Source organism: Gracilinanus agilis, chromosome 1 (genome assembly GCF_016433145.1).
Source record: "Gracilinanus agilis isolate LMUSP501 chromosome 1, AgileGrace, whole genome shotgun sequence".
Taxonomy (NCBI): Eukaryota; Metazoa; Chordata; class Mammalia; order Didelphimorphia; family Didelphidae; genus Gracilinanus; species Gracilinanus agilis.
Window position 1 is genome coordinate 402,465,536 of NC_058130.1, and position 23,341 is coordinate 402,488,876.

A 23,341-nucleotide genomic window follows, 5' to 3' on the forward strand; every position below is an offset into this window, starting at 1 on the left:
TTAATTTTACTTTTCCTGAGGTTCTTAGCCTCTGTAAGGAGCCGAGGCTGGAGGTGTTGACATTCAAAAGCTACTCCTCTTCGTTCTGCATTTGGGGGGCAGTGAGGAGAGAAGGGAGAACTACCCCGCCTGAATTCTCGTTTTTTCTCCGTTTTCCTTTGTATCCTTCCTTGGTCAGCCCGGTCTGTTTCCCCTGCGAGGCTGGGCGAGACGACCTGAATCGGGTGCCAGTGGAGCGGGGTGGGGAAGCCGGAGAGGAGCGGTCCCTCCCCTGCCAGGCCCCCCCAAACCCCCCCACTCCCTTCGGGCTCCGAGAGACTGGCGCATGTTACGGAGCGTCCCTCCTGCCGCTGCCGCTCCTGCCCGGGCTCCTGCTGCTGCTGCTGCTGCTGCCGCCTGCGACTGCTGCCCCAACTCGGCGCCCAAATTCTTCATGGTGTGCGGAGGTCATGTTCGCTCCTTAGCCGGGAAACGACTTTTCTCCTCGCCTCCTCGTCCCGCATGTTCAGGACCAAACGATCGGTGCTCGTCCGGCGTCTCTGGAGGAGCCGTGCGCCCGGCGGGGAGGACGAGGAGGAGGGCGCAGGAGGAGGCGGAGGAGGAGGAGGAGGAGGAGGGGAGCCGAGGGGGGAAGGGGCGACGGACAGCCGGGCGCATGGGGCTGGAGGAGGAGGAGGCGCTGGTAGGGGTGGCTGTTGCCTGGGCAAGTCGGTCAAAGGTGCCAAAGGTCACCACCACCACCATCACCACCACCCCTCCTTGAGCTCCGGCGCTGCCGGGGGCTCGGAGGCGGAATTGAAGGCTCTAACCCACTCGGTGTTGAAGAAACTGAAGGAGCGGCAGCTGGAGTTGTTGCTGCAGGCGGTGGAGTCCCGCGGGGGCACCCGCACTGCCTGCCTCCTCCTGCCTGGCAGAGTGGACTCCAGGCTGGCGCTGGGGCAGGGGCCGCCCGCGTCCCCTCTCCAGACTCAGCCTACCCAGCCTCAACCTCCGCCGCCGCCGCTGTCTTACTCGCTCCCCTTGTTGTTGTGTAAAGTGTTCAGGTGGCCAGATCTCAGGCATTCCTCGGAAGTCAAGAGGTTGTGTTGCTGTGAATCTTACGGGAAGAACAACCCGGAATTGGTCTGCTGCAACCCTCACCACCTTAGCAGACTCTGCGAACTAGGTAAGGAGTTTCCACTCGCTTCAAGTATATTTTCCACCTTCCCCCGTGATGGAACAAGTTGCATTGGGGTACATAGTTTTTTACAGCTGTGTGACTGCTTTCTTTTCACCCTGCATAGCTAGTGGGGAAAATGCTCGTAGTAAGGATGCGTTGGGGTGGGGGGGGGACGCGAACCCCCGGGGAGGTCGAGAACGGAGGTGTACTGTTCCTCCTTCCTTTTCTTCACTCTTTAGGCCCGTGCGTATGATTTGGCGTGGATATTACTCATGCAAACCATAGGTGTGCATGTGGTTCAAAATTAGAGACCAAAAAAGGGGGAAGGTGCAAAAAAAAGTGTCCTTGCTCCCATTTGTCCCTACTCCCAGAAAGGAGTACGAGATGGCTTAGGATGCAGAGACTAATAATTTATTCCAAGAGAAGTGGAAGTGTTCCGAGTGACGTGAATCTCCTATCCTTTGGTAAATAAGGAAAGTCTAGTCTGATCTATGTGCCTGGGCTACGGGGATTGCTACGGCAGCTTGAAAAAAGCTGTCTACGTACATAGCCCTGCTATATAGATGTCCTCTTGGACTGAAGAGGGAACAAGCCACCGGGACATTTGGGATTCTACATTTTCTTCATCCTTTCTCTAGGAGAAAGGGAGAGTCCATACAATTCCAAGCTCTGGTTTTTAGTCAGTGACTTTCCCCTTCCCCATTCCAAGGTATAGTCCAAAAAGGATTCTTCTTAAAGTGCAGTAGGATAAACGTAAGCTGCCATTCACTTCCCCCCCCCCACCCCCGCCCCCTGGCGCACATATTTGTTTTTGATGAACCGGGGCGTATTGATTTTGGAGTGTTTTACAATTTAAAACTCCGTTCCCATGGAAGTAGTCCCAGAGTTTCGCGCAGCTCCTAGAAACTTAGGAACTTTCTTGAGTTCTTGGGTGGTTGAGTTATGAAATGGAAATCGGCGGGTGGCAGGCAGATCGATAGGACTCGTCGCGTTTTTTCCTTTATGTTTGTGGGAGGGGGGTAGGGGTGGAGATGAGTGTGGGGTTGTGGGGAGGGTTGGGAGCGAAGGGAGGATTTTCTTTCTTTCCCTCTTTTCTGTGAAATGTTCTACGTGCTGCTCGGGAGGATTATCCAGCAGTCTGAATCCGTGGTGATTTCCAGAGCTGGAGTGTTTCAGCTGAGCCAGGGAGGCCGGATCAGACAGTCAGAGTAGCAGATAGCAGCGAGTCTGGCGCCAGGCGGCCTCTTTTGTTTATCTGACAGCTAAATATCAAGGCAATCACCGCCTCCCGGCCCTGCCTCCAACCCCCAGAGCTAAGACAAACAGTTTTGCTAAAAGAATGCCACTGTTATCATAAGTTTCTATCTCTTTTTCTCATGGCTCTGCCTTTATTTTCTCTTTACTTTTTTAATTCCAGAGTCTCCCCCTCCTCCCTACTCCAGATACCCAATGGATTTTCTCAAACCAACTGGTGAGTAGATGATTTTAACGTACATCTCCTATCTTCGGAAATAGAATGGTTAAGCCGGTTGTGTAGTAAGGGCAGCGGGGAGTCGTTATGCTTATTGTATAGAGAATGTGCTCCTCATTTGGGAAGTTTGGGCTTTTCCCAGCAACTTTGTTAGAGCTAAGGGACTTGGTGTTCAGGCTTATCCTAGAAATACTTTATAATTTGTTCCTTTTGAGTGTTTTTGCGCTCCATGACCTACGATTTTTTAATGCCTACATAGGCTGTAATACACACCAGAAGGTGTCAAGGTTGTCAACAGGTAAAAGGTTTTTAGGAGAATTCAAGACTTTTTCAAATGCCAGTAGCCAGAGAGTCAAGGGGGGGGGGGAGGACTTTCACAGCGTTTTCGTTTTGTTGGGGATAGGCCTGGATATAGGTAAGCAGCTGGCTAGAAGGTTGCAAAAGGTGATTTGTAGAACAGCTAAGTTTTTAGAAAAACAAAAGAATCCCTCCCTCCCTTTTTCCCTGTCTTACTTCCTATCCCTGGTCACCTGTAAGTCAGCCTTCTTCTATGCTTCCTCAAGAATTCTTGGTGGGGGCCATAAAAGTTTCTCAGCCTTGCTCTGCATGCCTGTTGCTTTATAATTGAATGGCAGGATGCCAGGGCAGAAGCCCATTTGAGGCTGGCACCAGCTCTGTTGCGGTTGTCTGCATAAACTTCTGGTTGGCAGCAGGCTCGGCCCTGTGTAGATAAATAGGACTCTGGCATTGTAGGAGCAGAGAAAGAAGTGCAGGGGAAATAAGAATGGTGGATAACATCAGGGAGGAGTCCCAGTTTCATGGAGCCACTTCATATCTCTCTGAAGATTAATTGTCTAAAAGTATTGATTGTAGCACAATTGTCTTTGTGCCTGTGTCCCAGTGTTGGAATTTTTCAAGCTTTTACTTGACCTAGTGTGAGTGTATGTGAGGAAAAGGGCAAGTTAGACTTCAAGAGGGATAATGGGGAACCAGCAGTAAGCAAGCCTGCCTTAGGGTTCTCCAGAGTGGCCCCTGAGCATCTTTGAACCTTCTGAAATTAAAACAGCTCCACCACGTCATGCGTTTTGTCTATTGGAACGTCTTCTAATTAAAAGTTTTGCTGAGGCGTAGTCATGAATGAAAATGCTTTAATGAACAGTGTTCCTGAAATCCAGATTCCACAACTTGGGCCTCCTCCTCCCCATCTCCCTCAAGTTAGAGAGGCGTTCCTCCCCTCTAATAAATGGCCTACAAAGCATGTGATATTTTGCTTTCAATTTACAAAATGTTAGATAAATGGTCATTAATGAGGAGATAACTTTGAGCCCTGTATAAAGTGTTCACTGAAATTCGCCAGTCTCCAACTTGCCAAAAGAAAATTACTTGATTGGTTTAGAAATACTCAAGAAAAAAGGTATAGTGTGGCATGATGGGAAAAGCTCTGGACTTCTGTTAGGAGACTAGGGTTCTACTCCTGTTTCTGCCCCCTGTTCTTCCTGTGACCTCAGGCCAGTGACTAAAACCCTCTAAGCCTCAGTTTCCTTGTCTGTCAGAAGAGGAGGTGGCACTAGATTCTTCATCTGGAGTCCCAGGAACTTGTTTTCAAAACTAATTATGATAGCCATGCTTCAGTAGAAATGGTTTCTATTGTTAGCTTATGTGTTTTATTTTGTACACTTTTGTTAGCTTATGTTTTATTTTATACACTTGAAAGCTTTATTCTCAGAAGGGCTCCCTTAAGCTTCAGAAAACTGCCCAAGGGGTCTTCGAAGCAAAAACATAAAGAATCCCCATTCTTTGCTTCATCTTGGGGCCAAGGGGCTTGTGATTTTCTAAATTAATAAAACTCAGCATCACCCTTGACCTTGGTGTGTCTCCCTCCCATTTTGTAAAAGGGCAAACTAACATCTTGAAACTTCTAAGGAAGGGAGGGCCAGCTGCCAGCATAAACCTTTAGGAAAGGGGAGTAGGTTTCCTGCAAAGATATGAAGAGAAATCTATTAACAGGATTCAAGCATCCAATTTACTATGCCAGTACCTCATTTTCTGCTAGTGGAGTGATACATTTATTCATTAGCAAGTGTTGACATTAGGTAGCAAAATGTGTGTAAACAGAGAAGCCACAAAATCATGAATGGGTTACTTCGAAAGAGGGGGGGCAGTTCTCCAGATCAGCCAATGGGAAATTATCAACCCTGCCAATCAGAAACTCAAAAACAACTGGTTCCTCACCCAAAGGTTTTGTTCAGAAAAAAAGAAAAAGTGTGTGTGTGTGAGAGAGGGAGAGAGGGAATTTGGAGGCAGTGACAGGGAGGAGAGGAAGTCCTGGATGAAAGGGTCTGTCCTTATAAATGGCCATTAAAAGGGCATACAGGTCTGGGACTGGACTGACCTTTTACTGACAGCTCTCGGGGAGTGAGTGAAGGGACACAGAGACAGAAGGGAAGGGGAGCTGCCCGGCTCTGTGCTGTCCCCAGGTTTCATCCACACCTTGTATATTTCTGAGACTCTTTGACCTGAGAATTTCATTCTCCCACATTCTTAAGTTTCTAAGCCTTAGGTTGAATTTGTTTGTCTTAGGTTACTAGGTGAGAACGAGGAACACGGTTTTACAATGGAAAACTGTTAAAATCATAACCAGTTTAACAACTAAGAGAGTCCCTACCCCGGAGACTCAGGCTTGGGAAGAGGATGTTGGAGGGGTGGGGGTTGGGGCCCTGGGTAAGGCAGGCAGACAGCCCTTTGGAAGAGCTAGAGGCATCCAGGCTGGGGAAAGCCATTTTATTGCTATGGCTAAAAAAGAATCAATTGCAGTTCACCAATGCTGGAGCACAGGGCAGTTTCTCTTGGTGCCTTGTTTTCTGGCCTCTGTTAGGATATTATTTATCACTGTCCTATAGCAAGAGCCAGCATTTATATTGAGTATCTTATTGTCATCTTATAGGATCCTTACTGAACAATCCTATGAGTCAAGGTGCTGTTATCGCCTATTTTCAGATGAAGAGACTGAAGCTGAGAGAGATTAAGTAATTTAATTTAGGTCCCCCAGCTAGCTAGTTAAGGGTCGAAGACAGGATTTGAACCGAGGTTCTTCTGCCTCCAAAGTCAGTTCTCCCCATTGTACCATCCAACTGCCTGTCTATTATGAGGTTTAAGGGATGTTGAAGAAGCTGAGGCTGAGAGAGATTAAATAATTTACCTAAGGTCTCAGCTAGTTAAGGATCTAAGGCAGAATTTGAACTGAGGCTCTTCTGGCTCCAAGATCAATTCTCTCCACTGTACCATCCAGCTTGCCTGTCTGTTGTGGAGTTAAGGAATGTGGGGCACTTTAGCTGCTAAGCATGACCAAGTTTATGAAATGGGACTAAGGGTCACAGGTCTGTGTCCCGGGTCCAGAGAGGTCTGAGTTGTCCCTTGTCTTTTTTTTTTTCAAAGTTTTTTTTTAAACCCTAATATCTTTTATGTATATCCTTCTATATTAATTTTGTTACAGGGCTACGCAATGGGGGTTAAGTCACTTGCCCAGGGTCACACAGCTAAGAAGTGTCTGAGGCCAGAACTGAACCTAGGACCTCCTGTCTCTAGGCCTGACTCAATCCACTGAGCCATCCTGCTGCCCCCATGTCCCTTGCCTTTTGCTTCATCTGTAACAAAAATTCTGAAGGACTGAAGGGACAGGATTAGGGGTGGAGATAGGGGTAGGTGGATTAGGAAGTATTGATGGGAGAAGGCTTTTCTCTGGCCACCAAGAACTCATTTATTTATTTATTTATTTATTTATTTATTTATTTATTTATTTATTTTTTAGGGACCCTTACCTTCCATCTTAGAATCAATACTGTGTATTGGTTCCCAGGCAGAAGAGTGGTAAGGGCAGGCAATGGGGGTCAAGTGACTTGCCCAGGGTCACACAGCTGGGAAGTGTCTTGAGGCCAAATTTGAACCTAGGATCTCCCATCTCTAGGCCTGGCTCTCAATCCACTGAGCTGCCCCCAAGAACTCTTTTCTCTTCATTGCTAAACCCTGGTTGTAGGGGAATGAGTTTCTAACCTATGGCTTATAGGAGGAAGGAATATTAGGCAAGGGGCCTTGCTTCTTAGTTCCAGCTCTGTAATTTTTTCAAAAACTTGTACCTTACCAATATTAAGCATTCGTTCCAAGGCAGAAGAATGGTAAGGGCCAAGTAGTTGGGGTGAAGTGACTTGCTTAGGGTCACATGGCGAGGAAAGAATCTGCAGTTAGATCCGAACCTGGTACTGTCCCTCTCCAGGCCTGGCGAGCTATCTACTGAGCCATCTAGCTACCATCTTGCTCTAATATTAACTAGGTGTGTGTCCCTGGGCAGCAAGTCACTTGGATGGCTTCAGTTTTCCAGTCTACAAAATAGGAGAGGCAAAGTCTTTTAGAATAGATGGAGATCCTTACCTTGCATCAGAAAGATGGGCTCATTCCCTCCTTCTGATACCTCTTGGTGGCTATATGTGAGCAGGTAGTCACTTAACCCTTCAGTATTTTAGGCAGCTGGCTAAGAGGAAGTTGGAGAAGAATTGCACATCTGCCTTGAGAGAATGAATCTCTTTAGTGGGAGTTGTCAGAGGTTTCCCCTGGCACTGTCCCCTCTCCCCTTCCCCCCCAAAAGTGGAATAGATTATTGCTAAGATTACTTTCAATTCTAAGACTCTTATTCTAGCCCCATGGGGCATTCTCCCTTTGACCAGAAGAACCCTATCACAGAGGAGGCAGGAAAGGGCTCATTTGATCCACACCCCATCCCTCTCTGGATTGGCCTGGTTGGCCAGTTTGGATCCGTGGATTTCTGGTCCCTAGCAGTGTTTTCAGCTTTCTGTTCAGGCCTCCCAAGAAATTTTGTGAGAGAAATCCTGCTGACCTCTGCTTCTCTCATTAGGATTTTCTAAGTCTGTTGAAAAGACATCATTGTCTACCTTGATACCCGTTGGTGGGGAGGAGGCCTAGTTAGTGGACTCCTTCAACTCAAATCTGTTTTCCTTTGTGACCTCTTTGGCTTCCAGAGGAAGACCTCTGACCTGAGAGGTCAGGGCATTTCCAAGGATCTGTCGAGGCACGTGGAAGGAAATGCCTTCTGTTTCCCCCATAGCCTCTTGTATACATTAGTTGCTTGATAAATATTGATTGTTTTGAGGATAGGAGTGACACAGACCTTCATTGTGCTTTGGGGACCAAGGTCCTGAGCTGAGGAATAATAGGCAAGGTCAAGTCAATGCTTTTCTGGGGAGACTTGCCTTTGAGGACTCAGAGGTATGAATTCCATTTTGGATGGGGTTTAGAGGCAGCTCCTCCAACTGCTACCCAATTTTCTTACCACCACTCTTCCGAGGTTCCTTGGAGAATGACTGGTCCTGGCTCAGCCTCTTCCAAGGTGGGCAAATCACTTAACTTCCCTAGGCCTTAGTTTCCTCATCTGTAAAATGGGGGAGTGGGGAGGCAGGGAAAGATGAGGCAGCTTAGATGGCTCAGTGGATAAACTCCACTGAGTTCAAATGTGGCCTCAGATACTCATTAGCTGTGTGACCCTGAGCAAGTTACTTAACTTAATTCACTGGAGGAGGAAATAGCAAACCACTCCTGTATCTTTCCCAAGAAAACTCCAAACAGGGAGTCACCAACTAGACAACTGCAAGGGGAAGACTAGATAGCCTTTCAGTTGTACTTTGCAGCTCTGGGTGTGTGATGCTTTGATATGTGAGGGAAGAGATTGTGACATGTTTGGTTTGATTAGCCAGAGGAAGAGAGCCATGGGGTGGGAAGTCTGGGTAGCTGAGCTGTAGCCCTGACTCACTGGGTGGCCCTTTGGGCTAGTCACTGCGGCCTCAGTTTACTTCAGGGTGTGTGTCAAGCCAGGTATACTTGGCTATTTCACAGGGTGGTAGGGAGAACTAATTAACGTTTGTAAATCTCTTCCTGAGATCAAAGGTGCTGCCTAAGTGCAAAATACTATTTCATAAAAACCCTTGTGGTTTGCCAGTGTAGGGCTAGGTTAGCTTTGATCTGAGACGTGGTTGACACCCTCGAGAGTACCACTTCTTCCCTGAAATGCTTGGGGGTCCGGGTTTGCCTGGAGAGAGCCTTAGCCCCATGGAGTAAGAAAAGATTATATGAAAAGTGGCCTTTGTTTGACCACTAGACATCATTGTAGGGACGTGTCTTCAGTGGAAGGGGGGCGTCTGTCGGGGAAAGGGTTAATGAGCCTGTGTCTTTGGACCACAGTAAACTCCACCAAAGGCATTTAGAAAGTGTAGGGTATACAGTATTTCACAAGTAACTTCATTTCCTGTCTCCCCTATTGTTTTCCATTTGATTAAGTGTATCCTGTTAAACTGTATATTCCTGTTACGAGTTATACTTTACCCTGATAAAATGAGATTACACACACATTCTTCTTCCCCCCCACCCTTCTCCACTCCCCCTGCTTTTTAGGAGAGAATTCTTGAAAAGGAACTTTTGTCGTGGGCTAGGAGGAGGCTCCTACAGTCCTGTAATAGACCTGGACACCAGGGGGGAGGGAGAGGAAGGAGGGTGTAGTCTTCCTACTATGGAGGTGGCTCCAACTCTGGACCAGCCAGCCTTAGGAAAGCCCAATTCCTAGCCTGGAAGATTCTCACTTGGCTCTGAGTTAGCTAGGCACTCCTAGCCCTGGGGCAAAGCTTGGAGGCTGGCTTTTGCCTGTTCTTACCATGCCTCTCAGCCAGAGGTCTATACTGCACGTTCTACAGAGGTAGATGGATTTTTGGAGGAGAGGGAGGCATATACTATCCTGCAGGCACTTAATACCCTTGTGAATGTGTAGCATTTCTCTGAAGTCAGTGTTCCTGTTGGGATAGGTCCAATTTCAGGGACCAAGAAATGAATGAGTTGCTCCTGGTTGAGACCATCATTGACTTGTACTTCAGTAACAGGAGGTTACCTTTTTTGCTGGGGCCTGCTCGGGGTGGAACAGAATGGGGTGTCATTCCTTGAGGGCCAGTGCCTCCCCAATTTTTTGCGTTTGTATCTCCAGTCCCTAGCTCTGTGCTTTTAGATCATATGGTAGACACTTATCAGTGAATGTTTGTTTCTATGGGGGAAGGACAGTTTTTGCCCCACATTCCCCTGAAGTGTAAGTAGCTTTGGCATTGTCATTAATGCTAAAGGTTTATTGAATGTTATTAGTGTTGAGCACTGGGGATACAATGAAGTATGAGAAGTTTGCAGTCTAGCTGGGAAAGATAGTCCAAAATACACTAAAAGCATAACCACCAAGACAAGTATTATGAGACTAAAAAAGGAAGAAGGGAGGCCTTGGAGTGATCAAAGAAGGCTTCACCAGGAAGATTAGACTTGAATTAGGCTTTGCAGTGTGCATAGGATTTAAAATAGAGATTTTCGAAATAAGCCTTTTTTCTCCATCTCTTTATTTGTCAATATAGCATTGAGAAAAATTGAGTCTCCATCCATCTGACTAAGCTACTGAATTTTTCTCCCATATCCCAAAAGGAACTCCCAAAGTAACTTCTCTAAAGTTACAATGGCCTATAGCCCATTCCACCAATACTGTAAACTGAGACCCTAGGTAGTAGAAGGAAGCCGATTTAAACCCACAAAGTCATTGAGCAAGAAGCTCCAACTTAGAAGCTTTGAGTTCTGTGAATAACTTCAGGTATAAGAATAGTGACTAAGTCTGTACAGTAACTTAGTGTTTGCCCTTGGAGAAGACTTAATATTTAGACATGGTTTGGAAACAGTTTGGGTGCCAATATATATCCAGAGTTGAGCAGGGGGAGGCAATCTAAACTGCCTTTGACCTTGGCTCAAAAGAGGAAAGATGGCTGACTTGATTTCTTCAATGGAGAACCTGTAATAAAAGAGATTCCAGCTAGTCTATAATTTTGCATGACTTGACTAATGATTAACTGGGTAGCATGGAGCCCAGACGGGGTGACAAACTAATGTGGTCCGTCTCATGATGTACGGCAATCCTGAAGCAGACAATTAGCGATAAGCATCATTTCCTGGACTAAATAGTTTGGAATGTATGGGTCTCTTTTGAACAGTTTTTGAGAGGGGTGCAAAGAAAAAAAATTAACCTCTCTTTTTTTCTTTTCTTTTTTACAACTCTTTCCCCTACCACTCCTGATACAGCAGAGTGTCCAGATGCTGTGCCTTCCTCCACTGAAACAGGGGGAACTAATTATCTGGCCCCTGGGGGGCTTTCAGGTAAGACCTGTTACTTTATTTACCCAGCTATTTCCTGACCCACTTGGAAAAAATAGACAAATGGGATGACCTTTTGGTACCTAGTCTGACTTGGTTGTTTTATGTTTTAAGTGTGTTAACTGGGTGAATGGATACCTGGTGGTACTTTATGCCACCTGTTGCTAGGGCACTGACAAGAAGGTTTTGGTCATTAGGCCACTGGGCAATTCTATAGATATTGTAAACTGAGGCCCCAGGTTGGAGTTTTCCAGTGATTCCCATTAAGTGTCGTTTGTTTGGGAGCTAGCTATTAAGTGATTCTCCATCTCCTTTCCTGCCATAGGTGTTCCCTATCCCACCAATGTTGAGGTTCTTGATCCTTGCTGTTGTACTTTAAAGGTCTGGTAAAGGCAAAACAAAAAAAAATGGTTTTCTGTAGGCTATCTCTGTTGCAGTGCCCAGTGAAAGGGGTAAGGGGAGAAAATTCTGACATACAGGACTAGAAAAGACAGCTCTGAAAAAGACTTGCCTGGTATTCTTGGCAAATGGGCTAGAGAGGCTGGTGTGCCCTTTGAAATATTTTGCCTGGTGGTCTGGAGTTTGGAGTGTTTAACTCAATAGGGTAATGGGTTGGAGGTAAGGGGCAGTGTTGGACTGATACCCTCTCAGAGAGAAATAAATAGTTGCTGTATCGCTTGGCCCGAGGGAATGAGTGCCAGTGGGCAATCAATGATTTTTTTTTGGTATCATTTCTGTTGAGGAGGAACTTGTAGCAGGCCCTGTGTGTTTAGTACCAGTTTCTTTAGCTTTTTACTACAGGTGACTTTCAGGAATATCTCTCTGCCTCTGAGGTTCTTTTTAAAAATAAGATTTAAAGAAGGGGGCAATGATGGGTCATCAGCTGGATGTCCTAAGAGTTATCAGATACAGGTGCCAAGCTAACCAGGAACAAGAACCAACCTTGCCAGGCCTTTGCATTCTAAGAGCCCTTTCTCCTTCTTAAGGGCATCTTGGTTGCTTGAGAACTGAGTGTGAGAAATTAAAATCCACCTTGTGTCTCCTGAAGTCCTCCTCTCCTTTTAAGTCAGCCTGTTTTCCTGAGTAGGATTTGTTGCTGGGCTATCCTCCATTTATTTGCCCAGGGGCAGGATGGGGTGGGGGTGAAGGTGTCTGCTTTGCTCACTTCCAACACCTCCCTTCCCTGAGTGGGTCATTCAATCTCCCAAACTCCCTCTTTCAGGAATTGCTGTTGGTGTGGCTGTCTTTCAGGAGACCCTTGTTTGTTTTTATTTCCCTCTAATATATATCCTGACGATTTGAGAGGGGAGTATATTATTTACTCAGAGGCCCTAATGAGAACTGAAATTTCAAAAAAAGGGGAAGTGGGGGAAGAAGAGGAGAAGGAGATAGCAGGGGAGTAGTAGGTTACAATGGGGATTGAGGGAAGGAAGAAAAATCCAACTTGTGGATCTTCTATGCTTTTTAAGGCTGGAGAGAGATACTTAAAAACAAAGAAGACCCAAGAAGGGAGAAAGAATCAGGACCTTAAAAAAAAAAAAAAGTCAGCACAGTAAGGATGTTGTTAGATAATTTTGTTTTTTGAATCATGAAATATGCAGGGAGGAGGCCCTGTTCCCTAGGACCACATGAAATAAGCAAAGGAAGTAAGTAGTAGCTTTTGAAAGGGGGCTCTTCGAGAGGTTTATGTTATTGATAACATCTTGTCTGTCTAGTCTGCTGAAGGAAAGGGTGGGGGTAGGGGGAGGAGGGGGCCCCTGGCTACAGGAAATGACACAACTGGCTGGTTGAGTGCCTTCTTAATAAGGGGGCTCTCTAGGGTTGCTTAATCTAAAAAAAAAAAAAAAATGTGGCAGCAAATATTTTCCATCTCTTCTACCAGACCCGTCCCCAGTGCCAATCCCAGTTCTCTGAGGGTTTGGTGCTCTTTTTGTTCCCAAAGGATTTCTCCAACCCCACTGAGGAAAACTTTTTTTTTTTTTAAACAATCATTAACCACTTTTTTCCCTTCTCAGAGAAGGTAATTGCAGCCATTTAGTTTAATGAGGAGCTGATACCAGAGTTGTGGGTTTCAGAAGGGGGATGGGCCCAGGGGCTTGGGGGATTTTACAGCAATGGCAAAAGCTGAGGGCTTCCACATGAAAGAGCACTTGTTTTGAATTTTAGGTCTTGATTGACTAATTCCCAAGGCTTCAAAGTTCCAATTCAGACCCACCTTTCTTCTTTACTTAGGGAGATAGAGAGCATTAATTAGATGCATTGTCAGGAAGACTTCAGCAAGTGTAACTTCTCAGTTTGGGAGGGAGGGGAAAAAAAAAAACCACCCTGTTCTTGGTTGCAGAAACAGCTTTTTTGGATGGGTCTTAGTGGGTTAAAAGGAGGAAGCGTGGGGGTGGGGAAAGCTCAGCTTCACAAACTGTAGTAGTCAGAACTCATCAAAAAGATTGTTTGAATGGCCCATCTCCAGGGCTTTGAGTGCTCTCAAATAGAGAAACCCCAAACCTCTCCTCCTTTTAAGAAGTTTGTCTTTCCATTCCAACTGGGCAGGGTGTGTCTTCCCTGCCGACTAGGACGAGGGAGGGTAGGAGCCTGGTTAGAATGTCTCCTGCCATCTTAAGGATGCTGCGGGGTGGGGGTGGAGAGGAAGGGGTGTTTTAGTGGAGAAGCTGACTGCTCTGGAGGGAGGGGAGGACCGTAAAAAGTTGTCTGTAAGTGTTCTTCTCCACCTCCCTCACCCTTGAAATAACCAATCTGACTGTCTCTTTCACATGCCTTGTGCTCTGTTTTCCTTCCTGGCCTAGGCGTGAGCAGGCTTAATGAATGGGGCTCAGTTCAGGGTGGGAGGAAGGTCGGGGAGGCCGGAGCCAGGGCCTTGATTCTTTTGGCAAGGGAAGAAGGAGAAAGGGGGGTGGGGGTGGCGTGCAGAGAGCTGAATGTGAAAATGAAATGCCTTTGGGAGGTCTTCAGAGAGGAACAGTCCCATGCCCAGGGGCGACCTGGCAGTCCAGCTCTCTTGCCATTTGGTTCCCTATGGAGGTGAAGCTTTCTTCAAAAAGCTCATGCCCAGAGGAGGAGGACTCCTGTCCGTTGTTTTCTGAATATCCCCAAAAAGGAACCATAGTATTTATTACTGAGGTCCTTCTAACACACGGACCTCATTCAGGTGAGCCCTCATGTTGGCTCTCTTAGAAAAGAATGATTATGTTGCTGTTCCTCCAAAGAGAATCCTCCTTTTCTCTCACCTTTCATGGTTTTTTCCCTTATGTCCCAAATTTCAGTCACCAGTAAAGTCATTATTGCCAAAATGTAAAGAGCAGGTTAAAATTGTTTTTTAATGCATTCATCCATTCTGGAAGTTGGTCTTTTTTTTAAACCTTTATTTTTAACCTTTAATATTAAAACTATATACTTTTTTTTTAATAACCTTTACCATCTGTCTTAGAATCAATACTGTGTATTGGTTCTAAGGTTCTAAGCAATAAGGGCTAGGCAAGTGGGGGTAGGGGGTAGGGGGTCTTGCTCAGGGTCACATAGCTAGAAAGTGTCTGAGGCCAGATTTGAGCCTAGGACCTCCCATCTTTGGATCTGACTCAATCCATTGAGCCAGCCAAGGAAACCCCTAGAATCATTTCTAAGACAGAAGAGTGTCAAGGGCTAGGTAATCAAGAGTTAAGTAACTTGCCTAGAGTCACACAGCTAGAAAGTGTCTGGGGCCAGATTTGAATCCAGGACCTCCCATCTCTAGACCTGGATTTCAATCCACTGAGCCACCCAGGGAGGGAGCCCCTAGAATAATTTCTAAGACAGAAGAGTGTCAAGGGCTAGGTAATCAAGAGTTAAGTAACTTGCCTAGAGTCACACAGCTAGAAAAGTGTCTGAGGCCATATTTGAACCCAGGCCTGGCTTTTCTATCCACTGAGCTACCTTTGCTGCCCCAGTCTTCTCATTTTTGACAGGTCTTTTAGACAGAAACATTGCACAGCTTATGCAGGTGCATAGAAAAGGAATGAAAACACGTGACATTTGATACTCACAAATGGGTTCATCAGAAGAGCCTGGGATTTCCCTTTTCTGAGAATGGGATGAGTAGATCTTTATTATAAAGGTCAATTTCTTCTAAGATTCTTAAAGAAATGGGGGGTGGGGGGGTGGAGGTTCTGGCGGTGATTCAGGATTTTAGTCCTGTAATTTGCTCTATCAATATGAGCTAATTGGTATAGGTAGGTCTCATAGGTCAGCGGGAATGGGCCATCTTTCAAAAAGTCAGGAAACTGCAGAGAACATTTCTCCTCCTTCGTTGGGAGAGTTAGGAGTTTGGCTCAACCATAGAAACCTCATCTTAGGAGGGAGGGCCTTGGAGTCCGCAGGAAGCTGCTTCATTAAATTCAGTGGTCAGGGAATGAAAAGACTTTTCTCTGGGAGCCCTCACTTGTATCACTGTTTAATTAAGGAATAATGTGTCCCAAATAGACTTGTCTGCATCCACTTCTGTCAGAAGGGACTTAATTAAGCTCCCCTGCTAACATTAGGTTAGCAGCCTCACTATCTCCATAGGATGTGGGGGGGGAGGGGGGGGAAGAAAGCACTTTTTGTAAACCCTTAAAGCCATCCAGAAATACAAGCAATGAGTTATTGGTTGTCCTTTGATCTGGAATAGCTAAATGGAGGCCTTTTGCATACAAAACTTCCAATTTTTCAATTCAACATCTAGAATGCTTGGGACCTGATAGGGCTTCAATTCAAATCTCCAAGATGCTGGGGCTGGACTGAATCCGCTGAAACTTTTGTTCCTACTTGGGTACCACTTTACTGTTACATTTATGAAGACCGAAGATCTGTGTTACCTAGATGTCAAGTTTCTGATGGATTAAAAACTCAAAATAGTGCTTCCAAGATTTCAGAAGAGCAACCAAGACTGGGCAATCTGGGCTAAATGACTTATCCAAGGTCAAACAGCTAGGAAGTATCTGAGGCCAAATTTGAGTCCCGGTTCTGGCCTGGCACTCATTCCAATGGGCCACCTAGCTGCCCCATCCTGGTAGATTTTTCCCCCCATCCTAAAATCCATTTATTTTAGGGTGTCCCCCCCAATGGTTACATGATTCGTGTTCTTTCCCTCCCACCACCTCCCATAGCCAGTGAGCAATTCCACTGGGTTTTACATGTATCATTGATCAAAACCTATTACCATATTATTAATATTTGCAATAGAATGACCGTTTAAAGTCTACATCCCCAATCATTTGATTGGAATATCATTTGATAAGATTTTTTAGAGGAGATAAAAGGGGTAGACAGGACCGATTGAATTATTGACAGTTATCATTAGTGGGTCACATTGAGGACTTCTGGAATCCAGTTTCATCACACTCTAGGCAATAGTCTGACTTCTTTTGTGGAACATAAATTTCCCTTCAATTCATCTTGACTACAAAAGTTCCAAAGTCTGCCTGACTATATTCATTAATCTAGTATACACGCCAGGAATGTATCACTATGCCTTTGAGGCCCATAAGTATCTGTGTCAATTCAGGAGAAGCACCTTTAAGATATATAGATATATCAGTGAAAACACACAGATACACACACAGAGCTGAAAATGATTCACAAGGAAAGGACTTTTTGGCATGCATCCATTAACCCTAGGAGCCTGGGGTTCCGACAAAATGCTTAGTGAGGAGGATTGTTTGAAAATCCTGTTTTCTAGCTCAGGTCCCTTTCTGCTTTCTTCCACCCTACCCTCTCTAACGACAGGAAATTCTAAACTGTATGTGAAAATATAGTCTGGCACCTAGTTTTGCTAGTCAACTGAGAGATGCAACCACTGCTTTTTTTTTTTTTTCTTCTTCTTTTTTTGAAAGAGTTAGGGGACAACACCAGCCAATAGGTTTGTGATTTCACTAAGTTTAAATTAGATTTCACTGTTTAAATGGTATATATTGGGTTAGGATATCTGAGTTTGAGTGCATTTGAGAGCTCTGATCATAAATTTGGAGCTGGGAGGGATTTTTCTAGCCCAAACCTTGCCTTTGCACAGATAAAGAAACTCAGGCCAGAGGTGACGGTCGTCTGGCCTTCTCTTTTTAACCTATCGCAGGGTACATTGTGCTCCACTCTTTTCTCCCAGTATGGGCTTGCCTATTTTATACATTCCCCTGGTTGTACCTTCCAAAGCGTAGGGCTTTCAGGGGTTAACAGCCATATGACAGCATCTGAAGACTAGAGCAAACCCAGCTGCCAGGCCAGACTAGAGGCATCACAGTTCCCCTCACACATCATCTGACTGAGGCAGAATGTAGCCAGGCCAGTGAAGTGGGGGAGATATTGGGCTAGGGCCAGGTTTCTGTGTAGCTTTTGGCCTCTGACACTTCATTCTAACTCCTCCTCCTCCCCCTCGCAGGCCTTTTTCTTGGCAGAGTTCTTTGGGAGGCAGGGTGGGCTTCTTAAAGAGCAGTCTCTGAAAACAGCCAGAATCCCAGAATTCACCAGCACAGTTGGGGAAGGGGGGAAGAAGGAAAATGGAAATGTTAGAATGGGTGGGGTTTTGGGTAGTGTTTCAGCACTGTAGTAATTCTTTTAAAAATCAGCAAGTAGGATCATTTAAACTCAGTGGAGACAATATGAATAGCAGCAATCTTTCAAAGGAGATTCATTAACCTGCCCTTTGGAGGGGATGGGGGGAAGGGAGGGAAGTGAAGAGGATGTAAAATTATTTCTGTGTTGGATTTTCCTTAGAGTGGCTTCTTAATGCAGGAGGAGAATGGTTGTATGTTCTTAAGGGGATTTTGGATATAGGCATAACAAACATTAGAAGTAGGAAAGCTCCCTTGGATTTATTTTTCTAACCTCACTTTTTTGTCAGGGGAAGTTCACCAGATTTTGTTCTGTTCCCTCATGTATTACCCTCCCCCAGTCTTTGCCCAGTCTGGTTTTTAAGGTCACTGCTGTCCCAGCCCATGCTTGGATGACGACGGCCCTCCATTGACCATTAACTAAGGTTAAAAGAAGGGTTATCTTCCAAAGTCCCAGAGTCAGGGTGACTCCCAAATTGGGTGATATCAACTCCTCCTTTTTGTACTGAGTGAGGCCCCAGGGGTCAGTGCTGGCATCTCTTGGGGACTAAAGGGGCAGGCTTCAGATGAACCTCCAGTCCCTGTTCTAGCCTCCTTTCCTTATGACCTCCATGTCAGCAGGGCGAATACTATTAATGTAACAGGCTGCTAGGAGGCCACCACTGGCAGGACCATCTTTCCCTTTCTCCTTTCTTTCTGGCTTGAATGACCAACACGGTAGTCTGGCTGCCTGCCTACTGTCACAAAGTAGCTTCCTTTCGAGTTTATTTTCAGCTTGAAGATATTATTAACAACTGAGGCACAGCTCTCAGTTTAGTTATTAACACACCAAAGAAGTAAAAGATGTTTTGGCCGCTTCATTTTGACATAAATCTTGGTTATTTTTCTCCCACCTCTAACTTATTCTGTTTTCCCATTGGGACCATGCAAGTTAGTAGCAGAACATTTCCTGGGACAATGATTAGTGGTTAGTTAGTAGCAAAGGGGGTCTCTCCCCCCCCCCCCCAATAGTTCTCTGGTATAAACAAAATTAAGTGTTTTTAACCCATCCTGTCTTGTTAGAAATCTAACAAATGGTCTCTGACATTATTGCCCGGTAAGTTGGGGGAGGATTATTGGGCAGGGGGGTGGGGGAGTGGGGGGATGTCAGTGTAGGGCACATAGGTGGGGAAAGAGACTTTGAATTGCATTGAGGACAGTGGTTTAATATAGGGTGATAACTTTCACCTTGTAAGTTAACAGGAAACATTGGGACAAGACAGGAAATTGCATCATTCCTTTTATGAGAAAAGACCTTTAAAAAAAAAAAAGGCAGCTATTTGAGAAAGGTAGTCTCAGAGAGAAAGCAAGGCTTTCTGTTTCCCTCTCCCCCTCCCCTTCACTCCCACGAGAACTTTCAGGTCATTTTCTTTAAGAAAGAGGCTGTTTGAGGACTTTATGTTATTTTTATTATTTTAAAAAATATTTTCCTAGAAGGGTCACCTTCAGTTGAAACGTTCCTGCAGCCTTATTTCTTAGTTTACTAAAGAATCTTTCATGACTTTTCCAGCTTCCTTCCCCAAATGGTGAGGCCAAGCCAGCTCTTGGCTGGGAGCTAATTTTGGTTTGGCTGCTCAGCCCTCAAAATTGGTCCCCCACCCAGTGTCATTATCTTGGTTATAACTTGCAAAAATGATTGGGGGGGGTGGGTGGAAGGTAAGAGTTTGCACTCGTGCCCTTACCCTTTTCACCTCCAAGTTGTCTTCAGTGCTGGGTCTTCATTGTTGTGCCTTTTTAAAAGCATTGCTTCTTACCTGCTAATTTCATCTGATTCTTCCAGTAGTTCCTTGATGTTCCCTGAGACTCTTTCCAGGGGACCAAGTAGAGCTAAAAAGGCAACTTCATGGTTTCAGAGTTCCCCTGGCAACTTTGTGTTCTGCCTTGAGCTCCTAGGGGAGCAAATGAAGAGGGTTTCCTAAGGGTTTGAGGAGTGATTCTGAGTGGCAGTGCCCACCTAAAGGCCTGCCGGTGGGAACTCTAGCAGCAGTCCATTTGCAGTTTGTGATCTGAAGTCTTCATTGTTAGGTGAACTTTTACTACTTGTTTCCATAAATCTTGCTGGTGGCATCTCTGCTTCTGAGTCTCATGCCTACGACAGTCACCAAACTTATAGTCAACTTTACAATTCCTCCCTCTTCCCTGCTCCCCCTTTTAGTTTTTCCTTTTCACAGCCCAAGAAAGGTTATCTGTATGGAAAAGCATTGTTGAGCACCTGATAGAGGTGAGAGAGTATTTAGTGGGCCCTGAGCAGAAAGAAGGCTTTTGGGGCAAGTTACACAGTAGGGAAGATGGCAAGGCATGACTTGGAAACCCTTTGGCATCTGCCATTCCTACTCCCCACACCTACTCACTCCTATCAAAATCACAAGGTGTGAGGTCTACCGGGGGTAGTTGTGGGACTGGTGTTTGGCTGCTTGTTTGGGAAGCTGCCCCAATCAGATACAGTCTGTGCTTTCTATAATAATAGCTAACATATATATTAGAGCTTTAAGGTCTGCATTGCGTCTATTATCTTGTTTGATCCTCATAACAATCTATAACAAAACAACAAGGTGTAGATGCTGTTATTAACCCCATTTAACAGATGGGGAAACTGAGGTTGGGAGAGATTGAGTGATTTGCCCAGGATTAAACAGCTAATATAGTCCACCATGCCACCTAGCTACCTCTAGCATGGAGGACTAGAGTCAAGTGGATCTGGATCCATTTTTCTGGAGTATGGTGGAAAGAACTTGGAATTTTGGGTTGAATCTTGGCTACCTATGAGTTTGAGCAAGCCACTTTCCATCTCTGGCTTCTCGATTTCCTTATTTTGTTAAATATGAGGGTAGAACTGGATCAGCTCTGAAGTCCTTTCCTGCTCTCGATGCTAGATAGAAGGCAGAAGAAGTCAGGAGGTCCCCGACTGTTCTTGTACCCAGCTTTGTCACAAGGAGACGAGGCATGTAGTGCTCTGAGGGGATCTGAGACATCAACTCGAACAGCCTCATCATTTGAGGTTGTGAGAACTCATGTAAGGAAATAGGCCTCTAGGGCCAGCTTTTGCCTGTGCCATGGCTGGGTCGGAAAGCCCTTATTGGGCAACACCAAGGAAGTAGAAGCCAGCAGCAAAAGGGACAGCTAGACAAAGAACATTCCTGCCATTAAGATTTGGGGTATGCATCTGTGTAGCCTTTGGAGATGGGTTATGAGGATGACAGTTCAGTTCCTCTAATCTCAAGCTGAAAGTAATAGATCTGGGAGGGCATTATAGGTAATAGGAGTTTTAGGGCTAGCAAGGACATGTGCAGGAGGGGAAATGTTGGGCCCCTCTGCACTTCTAGGCTGGCAAGACTTATTAATTAGGCTTGGTCTCCTGGTGGTGGAATTGTCTAATCCTTGGATCCCTGTCTTGAATTGAGAGGCTCATTTATAGAACTTATTGATATTTCACATCTAAGGCAAGACAGAGAGAGAGAGAGGTCTGCCAATGGATTCCACCTCTTAATTCTCTTCTCCTTTCTTACCCCTCAGTTGTTGATTACCAGGTGACTGCAGATAGGAACAATTATTATTATTTTTAAACCTTTACCTTCCATCTTAGAATTAATGCTAAGTATTGGTTCCAAGGCAGAGGAGCACTAAAGATTAGGCAGTTGGGGTGAAGCAATTTGCCCAAAGTCACACACAGCTAGGAGGTTTCTGAGGCCAGGTCCTTCTGACTCTAGGCAAAAGAGTTTGTCCCAAATGCTTAGTAGTGAGTATTTGTGTACATCCCAGGAGCTCTGATGAACCAAGCCCCACCCTAGTGAATGTACAGCCTGGTGATGGTCATGGGGCACAGTCAGATATTAACATCTGGAACAATATTATTTAATGCCTTGACAGTGCAGACAGGAACTAGGAAGCCTGTGTTCAACTATAATTGGAGTCCCTTTGAGTGATAAAATTAGTGTTTTAAATTTTGGGGGGGGGTCTCTATGGCAGGAACCTTATTCTCAAACCTGTAGCATCTCCAACCTGTTCCAAGTTAGATCTTAGAAAAAGTCATCTAATAACCAAAGCCAGGTATTTCATTTTGGGGCCCACCCCCTTCTTTCATTTTTTTCTTTTTTTTAAACAAATGCTCTAACTTTTCCCTAACTACTACTATTTTTTTTAAAGCCCCTTACCTTCCATCTTTGAATCAATACTAAGTATTGTTTCCAAGGCAGAAGAGGTGAGGAGAGCTAGGCAACTGGCAGTAAGTGACTTGACCAGGGTCACACAGCTAGGAAGTATCTACCTAACTGCTCCCCCCCAACAACTCATCCTATGACACTCAATGAATACTGGGTCAATAGGAAGGCAAAGATATTAGGGAAGTTGGAGTTAGGAGGAGGATTCCAACTTGGGTCCATGTGATAATTTCCTAGCTGATAATTTCTTTCTTAGGACAAGTCAGACATGGAGGCCTCTAGGTTACTCGGAGCTTGGAGGATCATAGATAGATTTAGAGCTAGAAGGGACCATAGAGATCATCTACTTAAATCCTCTCATTTTATAAATGAGGAAACTAGTTCAGAAAGATAATACAGATGATTAGAGTATTTGAACCTAGATCCCCAACTTCAAATCCTATCATTCTTTCACACTGCAGTAGCCTGACTTTTCACATTTTGATGATTAAATGTTAAGGGTACTTTAATGAACTTTAAAATGAACTGTGTTCATAGAAGAGCTAAAAACAAAATAATGTAAGCCTTTCCAGTGATTCAGCCCAACCCCCCACCCCCCAGCCTTCCATGGTTAGATCATTGAAACTGCCCAGAAGAGCTCCTTGAAATAGAGGTTGGCCATGGTCATTTTAAAGGTAAACTTTCCTTTGAAAACACAAATAACTGAGATACTGCTTAGTTTTAGGTGCTATACAATATCACCAAAGAGGTGAAAGTCAAAGTCTCCATAATACTCTATAAGTAACTTGAATCTGCTGTCTAAGAAGGAGAATCATGGCAAGTCAGAGAGCCCTACTTGGAAGAGCCTTTGAAGCTGTGACAGATAATTTAGGCCACCTTGCTAGCCTTGGATTTTGCAGAAAAGGACAATTCTGGGCAAAGCATTGCAGCTGGAGGATCTAAGTAGGCCAAGATCTATGAACGAAGGAGTAGAGAGCTTGCTTGCCCCATGGTAGAAATGGGAATTATACTTTCATTTTTGTTCAGATTCCAGAAACTATTCAGCTGCTTCTGATTATAGACTTTTTGGGGGCCACAAACCAGTGGAACCATGTGTGTGACCCTTGAAAGTCACCTCTTTCTCCTTGTGGGCCTCAGTTTATTCATTTGTAAAACTTGGTCCTAGGAATAGCTTTCTGAATATGAGGACTACTAAGATATGTTGGATGAGCTCCTGAGGAGAGGTTTAGACTGATGCTAAATTTTGTCCAGATTTTGTCCAGAGTTTATCAGGAGTTTGGGTCAGAAGCAATATAGTCTTGTGGGAAAAGCCCTTCCTGAGAGCAGAGAGCATTTACTGGTTTGTGTGACTTGATTTCCAAAGTTATTGTATGTGCCCATGTGTATGTAGGGACGGAGATCAGTGAGTAGACTTGCAATTTGAACTGAGTTTGAGGACACACTGAAATGAAGTTCTCTCTATGGCAGGATAAGAGAAACAAGTGACCTGGAGCTGTTTGTGTGTTAGAAGGAGACTTCTGCTGAAGTGCATACAATTAGCTCGAGCCCCCAGGTCTATCTCCCCTCCCTCCCCCAATATTGGGACATGGGAGCAAGTGGACTCTTTTGTGGGGGGGTTGTGTGTGTGACCTTAGCCCCCAGCCCTGGTATTAGTTCATTTGTCATTCATTTGGGGTCATGGGTGGTTTTTGGGGGGGGGGTGGGGACTAGGGGT

General features: G+C 45.2%; 1 protein-coding gene across 2 annotated transcripts in view; it reads left to right on the forward strand.

The window, feature by feature from the left end:
• Window positions 1-490: 490 nt before the first annotated feature.
• Window positions 491-23,341, forward strand: part of SMAD7 (SMAD family member 7) — a 40,142-nt gene continuing 17,291 nt past the window's right edge. The window contains exons 1-3 of one of the 2 annotated variants that reach the window (XM_044664796.1): window positions 491-1,165; window positions 2,577-2,630; window positions 10,788-10,862. In XM_044664796.1, coding sequence (XP_044520731.1) covers window positions 502-1,165; window positions 2,577-2,630; window positions 10,788-10,862 — 793 coding nt within the window. In that variant the 5' untranslated portion in view covers window positions 491-501. The remainder of the gene's footprint in view (window positions 1,166-2,576; window positions 2,631-10,787; window positions 10,863-23,341) is intronic. The other variant, XM_044664805.1, reaches the window with a different exon arrangement.